Source organism: Alosa alosa, chromosome 10 (genome assembly GCF_017589495.1).
Source record: "Alosa alosa isolate M-15738 ecotype Scorff River chromosome 10, AALO_Geno_1.1, whole genome shotgun sequence".
Classification (NCBI taxonomy): Eukaryota; Metazoa; Chordata; class Actinopteri; order Clupeiformes; family Clupeidae; genus Alosa; species Alosa alosa.
In genome coordinates, this window is record NC_063198.1 from 12734178 (window position 1) to 12741244 (window position 7067).

Here is a 7067-nt window from a genome sequence, read left to right on the forward strand (position 1 = left end):
CTCGCTTGTTGTCGTCGTGCTCGTTTCATTGTTGCGGAAGGGATGTGAACTTGGTCCCTGGCTGAGGCCGCTGTCATGTTGTGCCCGGGGGGGGGAGAGATGATGTCCACTGTTGTTTCTTGTTTTTCACTGTCCCTTTATCTCTCATTTCCCTCCCCTCTCTCTCTCCCTGCTCTCTCTGTCTCTCTGTCTCTCTTCCTCACTCTTCTCTCTCTTTCTCTCTCTTCTACTCAGCGGCTCCTAAGGGGCCCAAGCTTCTGATGACCCCAACCCGAGCGAAGGTAGGGGACACAGTGCGCATCACTGTTCAAGGATTCCAGGTAGGAGCTCCTGTGGTAAGTGCATGGGGTGGTGAAACCCGGAGCCCAGTTCAGCCAGGGATATGCGGAGCCAAGAGGGCTAAATGCACAGTTAAGCCTGCTCAGCAATCACAGCTCGCTTCTATACAGGCCATTCTTAGAACTCCAGGGTAAGCAATATACCACACACATCTGTCAGATTTACATCTTTACCGTGTGTGTGTGTGTGTGTGTGTGTGTGTGTGTTTTGTGTGTGTGTATTGTGGAATCCATTCAGGGAGCCTTACAGCTTCGTAGCCAATAAATCAAATGATCCCAATCAGTCAGTCTCTATTTGAATCACAGGCAGTCAGGGATTGTAAATGGGTGGAATACGTTGAAGGCAAGAGTTTCTCTTTTTTTGGTCCCTCTCTGTCTTTTTTTTTTTTGAGCGCTGTGTAATGATAATGCTCCGCTCAGGAGATCCGCCTCGCCTCCTGTTTTTACGCTTGCCATCTCCCTGCCACAAGGCATCGGAGGGGATCTGATTGGAAATGAATCGCCCGTACCGAATGTGCTTTGTTTATCTACATCTTTGCAGCTTTGCAGGTGTTTCATTCCACTCACATACCCCCCACCAACCCCCTCATCTGGTTAAGCATACCCATCAATCTCACTCGGGCCAGCAGGCGCGTGTATCGTGCTAGCCAGCAGTGTCTGCCTGTCAGGCAGGGCTGGATTTACTCCCTCAGTAGCCCCTTAGCCTCCACCTAGGGACAGGCAGGGGCTGGATTTACTCCCTCAGTAGCCCCTTAGCCTCCACCTAGGAGAAGTCAAGCAAAGGGATTGTCACTGTGGAACTATCATTGTCTGCCAAAAAAAAAAATCCTTCCCTCATGGAAAAAAAGACAAGAGAGAGAGAGAGAGAGGGAAAGAAAATCACATTGCAGAGACAAAATCCTGCCATCTCCGTGGGACAAACGAGACAGTGACGGTCTTAGAGACAGGTATTCAGGTTGGGAAGAGGATAGGGCACTGATGTGCTGGCGTGAAAAATCATCTTCGCTGCCTTCCGGCCTCTCCCCGGCAAAACCCTTTGTCATTAATCTGAGGATAGATTTTTTATTTATCACGTCATTTCTACATTTGTTTGGTCTTGTGTTCTCTTCGTTGCTCTTCTGTTTTTTTCCTGCTTGCATTATTACTTTTGAGATGAGAGCAGGAGACACTGCTTTGTATTCTTTTTGCCTCTGTTCAGTACACCACCTCTCCTCCACTTCTGACAGATCTAATATGTGTGTGTGTATATTGCACCCGGTTTGGTATATGTATTCTGTATATATATTATAGACAACATCTTTGAATGTCAATAAGAATGGTCATTATAAAACAGGCTTGACTGGGTATTGCAGCTAATTGGGACCTGTGAATGGAGCTTTTGGAATGTGAAGGAGCAAGGATATGTCTCCTGTTATCCAAATATACAGGTTAGTAAATAAATAAAAAATATATAGACAGAAATTCTCCCTTATCCTCTGCTTTATCAAGGCTCTGGGGTTTCATAGGATATAGAATAGGTGTTAAGTGTGATTTTTCTTTTCCTGCTTCTGCTGTGGTAATATATCAAAAGATCTGTATCCCCTTTTGTTTTTCTTCAGTCTCCAAAGCGTCACTTAAACAGATTGGTTTCAAATGTCCTTTTTCTCTGCTTCTTTTTTGGCCACTTGATTTGATATTTTCTTGAAATTTTCCTTCCACTTTGTACATCTTTTTCTCTCTTGCACAGCACATGATTTTTTTTTATTTGCTCTAAGACCAATGGGGGATATGTGACAAGAAAAGCCTATCACAGGCTTTTCCATTTTTTAATCTTGATGTGACCCAACGCTACTTGACCTCCTTCAAATTGCCAAGATCATCTCACCACTGTCGTAGTGTGCGTGCACGCATGCACGCGCGCGCGTGTGTGTGTGTGTGTGTGTTTGTGTATTTGTGTGTGTATGTGTGTATGTTTGGAGGTCTACATTGCCATTCCAGCTCTGCATCTTTGGCATTCTGAAAGGTCATGTGGTCACAATAGAGCAGTAAATCTTGTCAAGTGGATCCTGCGCAACCAGCCAGCAGCTCCTTACTTATTTGGCGCAGGATCGCCCGAAAGGCGATTTAACCAGATTAAGAGGTGACAAGGGAAGGAGACCTCAGTCCATTCTGAAGACATTGTGGGCTTTCCATGTCTTTCCAATGCACCTCGTGAAAATGGTCGTTGTTGCTGTGTAGGAAATTGCTGTTTAATGTCCTCGGTGGAGCTGCGGCTGACCGCTAGCAGCGGTGTAGCAGCCGCTGGGGTCGGTGGAATGTCTCCCCCTCACTGAATCGGCAGGATCAAGAAAACGAGAGGCGGTTGCGCTTGTCTTAGCATGACCTTTCACAAGCTATCCATCACCTTGTGTTTGTGAATTGCCAGATGCGCCAAAAGCCACTAGTGCCTCATAGACCCCTCCCCCCCATCTCTCCCCTTTTTAAAAATAAATCTTGATATGAATAACACCTTTTCCTTTTGTTCGCCCTTGTGTGGAGGTCACTGTGATCGCTAAAAACCTCCATTACTGTAAATGCTACACACATGCTAGCCTCTGAATGCTAAGCTATGCCAGCACTGCCACTGAAGGTGTTTGGTCAGTGGTTATCTCCAATTTGACTGTATTCAAATGTGTATCTGCAGTCAACTCCATTAGGAGTTAATTTGGCACCTCCGATGCATCCTTGAATGTGAAACGTAAAGTTTAAAAAGCCACACTCCGCATAATGTGTCAAACTAAATGGAGAAATTCTCTACAGAGGATTTTTTTTCATTCCAAACTCTTTTTAAAGTTTAATGTCGTTAACTTGTCATGTCAAGGATTGTATTATTCATGGTTTGGTAGGGCTGAAGGCCTCTGAAGTTGCCTCTTTTTTATTCAGGAGCCCCTCTGCTAGAGTCTAAAATATATTCTCTTCCACTACACTCATCACAATTCTCTGTGACACACTAACTCACTCACACACACACACACACACACACACACACACACACACATACACAGTGGTGGAGGAAGTACTGAAACCCAGTACTTAAGTAAAAGTACAAATACACAGAGAAATATTTACTTTAGTAAAAGTAAAAGTACCACAATGACAACCCTACTTAACTAAAAGTAAAAAGTACCTGCTTTTAAATGTACTTTAAGTATTAAAAGTAAAAGTATTTGCATAATGATTTATTCTCTTAATATCTATATTCTAAAAGAAAAAATAGTATGGGCTGTGGCATTTTATTAATTAATCTAGTTTTAGGTTAGGCTATATTCGACTAGATAGTTTTAAGCTAATGCAATTGTGCTTACCATCTGTGGCCCAGTTTACATTCTGACCTACAATTCTAGAGACTGTAATTCTGGTTATCTACTAGGGTGATCTGCTGAGTATATCATTCAGCAAAACACGAGCCTGAAGTTTAACGGGGTAGACCAGGGAAAGCGTCGGGTGGATCGTAATGCCAATTCTGCTGATTGAACAGAAAAGTCTTTATGATAAGTTCAGTTTCACTTGCGCAGACGACATAGACATTGAATGAGCGCACATTTCTACACCCCCAATTGTAGGCTATGCCTCTTTATTTGATCACACACAATTAAGAAATATTTTCTAATCTGGAAAATGCTACGGTTTTTTTTCGGCCAGCGGTTCTATAATAGTCTACCATTAATTTGTGCATAAAATGATCAGACGTGTGACAGAAGCATGGGCATAGACTGTAACCGGCTGATCCGGCGGATAGCAATCTCATCGGAGAGGAGGCCCTAATCGCTGCAGATAACAGACAGACAGAAAGGCACAGAACACAGTTGCATGTCCAGTGTAGCCATGGGTCTGGTGAATATAGCCTACCAAATGCAGATGTCTACAAGCTCACGCTTTGCCTGGTCTAGACTAGAAGCTTATGTTTCAAAGATTTAGAAGCTGGGCACGTGAAGCGCTCCAGAATCTGTGGTAGCAACCCGCCCCTGGTAAAACAAACGTGTTTGTCAGAGAGAAAAAAAATCTGATCATAAAATGTATGGTAAAAGGAACGATGGTGTTGTAAAAATATAGCGGAGTAAAAGTACAGATAATTGCTGTAAAATGTAACGAAGTAAAAGTCAAAAAAGTATGCACTATAAATTCTACTTAAGTAAAAGTACAAATACGTGGAATATTTACTTAAGTACAGTAATTAGACGTGTGACAGAAGCATGGGCATAGACTGTAACCGCTGATCCAGCGGATAGCAATCTCATCGGAGAGGAGGCCCTAACGCTGCAGATAACAGACAGAGAAAGGCACAGAACACAGTTGCATGTCCAGTGTAGCCATGGGTCTGGTGAATATAGCCTACCAAATGCAGATGTCTACAAGCTCACGCTTTGCCTGGTCTAGACTAGAAGCTTATGTTTCAAAGATTTAGAAGCTGGGCACGAAGGCCCAGAATCTGTGGTAGCAACCCCGCCCCCTGGTAAAACAAGCGTGTTTGTCAGAGAGAAAAAAAATCTGATCATAAATGTATCGTAAAAGGAGCGATGGTGTTGTAAAAATATAGCGGAGTAAAAGTACAGATAATTGCTGTAAAATGTAACGAAGTAAAAGTCAAAAGTATGCACTATAAATTCTACTTAAGTAAAGTACAAATACGTGGAATATTTACTTAAGTACAGTAACGGCATTTGTACTGCTACATTCCACCACTGCACATACATACATATATATATATATATATATATACGCATATTCTGCATGCACACATTCTGAACAAACTCTCACACACACACACACACACACACACACACACACACACACACACACACACACACACACCTTTCACACACACACACACACACACCTAAAATCATTCTGAACTCACACACACACACACACACACACACACACACACACACACACATATATACATATACGCATATTCTGCACGCACACATTCTGAACAAAGTCACACACACACACACACACACACACCTTTCACACACACACACACACACAATCTCTCTTTGTCTCTCTCTCTCTCTCTCTCTCTCTCTCTCTCTCTCTCTCTCTCTCTCTCTCTCACACACACACACACTGACACACACTCCCCTTACACATGCTGATACCCATCCCTTGTCCCCCCTGGCAGAATGAAGTGTTTCCTGAGCCGCTGTACACCTGGACGCGGGTGGGCGGCAGGCTGCTGGACGGCAGCACGGAGCGCGATGGCAAGGAGCTGATCCTGAGCTGCTCGCCGAGCCTTCAATCTGCTCCATACTTTGCATCGGGCGTGAACTCCATGGCTCCAATTTAATAAGGACACATCGCCTCATTGTAGCCTCCGTGAGTCGCCCGGTCCACAAACGGCCAACCTCGCCAAACGGCATCTGGCTGCACCCCAACTTTTCAATTTCATTCATCTGCACATGCATCACTTGGCTCACTGACGTCATCTCTAGCCGTATGGACACTACGTAAGCCTCGAAGGCCTGGAGCCGCATGGATAGGACTATTGATGAAGACACATCTACATGATTTCTAAAGTGATTCAAGCAGAATGTAGAAACGTTATTACTTTCAAAATATGGGAAAGATACCAAAAAATCTGCCTATTGTGACTAAAAATATATTATAATGATATGCACAGTGGATATAGATGACAACATTACTTTGATGAGAAATAGACTAGTGACACTGAAAAAAGAAGCTTTATAACACTGAAGCTCCACCAATATCAGGGCAATTCCGCGCAAAACTGTCACATCCATAATGCCAACACAATGCCATGGTATTTAGTTGGCTTTGTAGACGTGACAGTTTTGCATGGAATTGCCCATCACCAACATCCCACCGGTCAGACCCACCTTCACCCCCACCCCCACCCCCACCCTTTTCACCCTGCCTGACCTCACATCGCCTCCACCTCCGGGAGACCAAAGCGCTCAAATCCATCTTCATCATCATTGAACTTATCCTCTTCATCAATCACTTGTGCTGTGTCATCCCCATGATCGTGAGCTGCCGCCGATATTCCACCTCACAGCCCACCACCTCTTCTCCCTTGTTACACCACCACCGCCGTCGCTCGAGCCCCTGCCCCTGATTCATTAGCGTGACCAGTCTCTCTCTCTCTCTCTCTCTCTCTCTCTCTCTCTCTCTCTCTCTCTCTCTCTCTCTCTCTCTGTCTTTCTTTCTGCTGATGATGTTTTTCTTTTCTTCTCCCCATTTTTTAACACTAATGATTTCACCCAGGCTCCCGAGCTCTTCAATTAGACTTATCATTTATTAAGAGCACCGGCATTATTTAAGAAAATATGGATTAATTGCGGCGAATCCCAGTGATAAATTTTGCATGCCAAGAAAGTGCTTGATTAATAAGTGATAGTATTTTGAAAGGACTGAAAATGTCCGCACAAAAGCGAGTCACAATGATGAATGAGTTGGGTGTAAATTACCGCACAAAAAAAAACACAACTCCCGGGAAATATTCTATATTCTATACAATGCTGTAAATGAGACTATTTAACTGGAGCTTCCCTGCAGTGTTTCCTCATTATCATATTAAAGGAATAATGAAGTGCTGTAGACTGGGAGAAAAAAACAAAGTAAGATGACCCTCGTTTGTTTTGAAGCAGCCGTGTGTTTTCACTTCTCTTGATGTTCACTGAGCACTGACTTTGGCTTTTCTTCCCGGGGCAAAGCTGCTCAAAGCCCTGAGTCACGATTTGTTTGTTA

General features: G+C 43.7%; 1 protein-coding gene across 1 annotated transcript in view; it reads left to right on the forward strand.

Annotated features, from left to right (window-relative positions):
- The window catches only part of igsf21a (immunoglobin superfamily, member 21a), a 205024-nt gene extending 199378 nt beyond the window's left edge, over window positions 1-5646 (forward strand). Inside the window, exons 10-11 of the mRNA XM_048254468.1 lie at window positions 235-320; window positions 5482-5646. Coding sequence (XP_048110425.1) covers window positions 235-320; window positions 5482-5646 — 251 coding nt within the window. The remainder of the gene's footprint in view (window positions 1-234; window positions 321-5481) is intronic.
- The last annotated feature ends 1421 nt before the right edge of the window (window positions 5647-7067 follow it).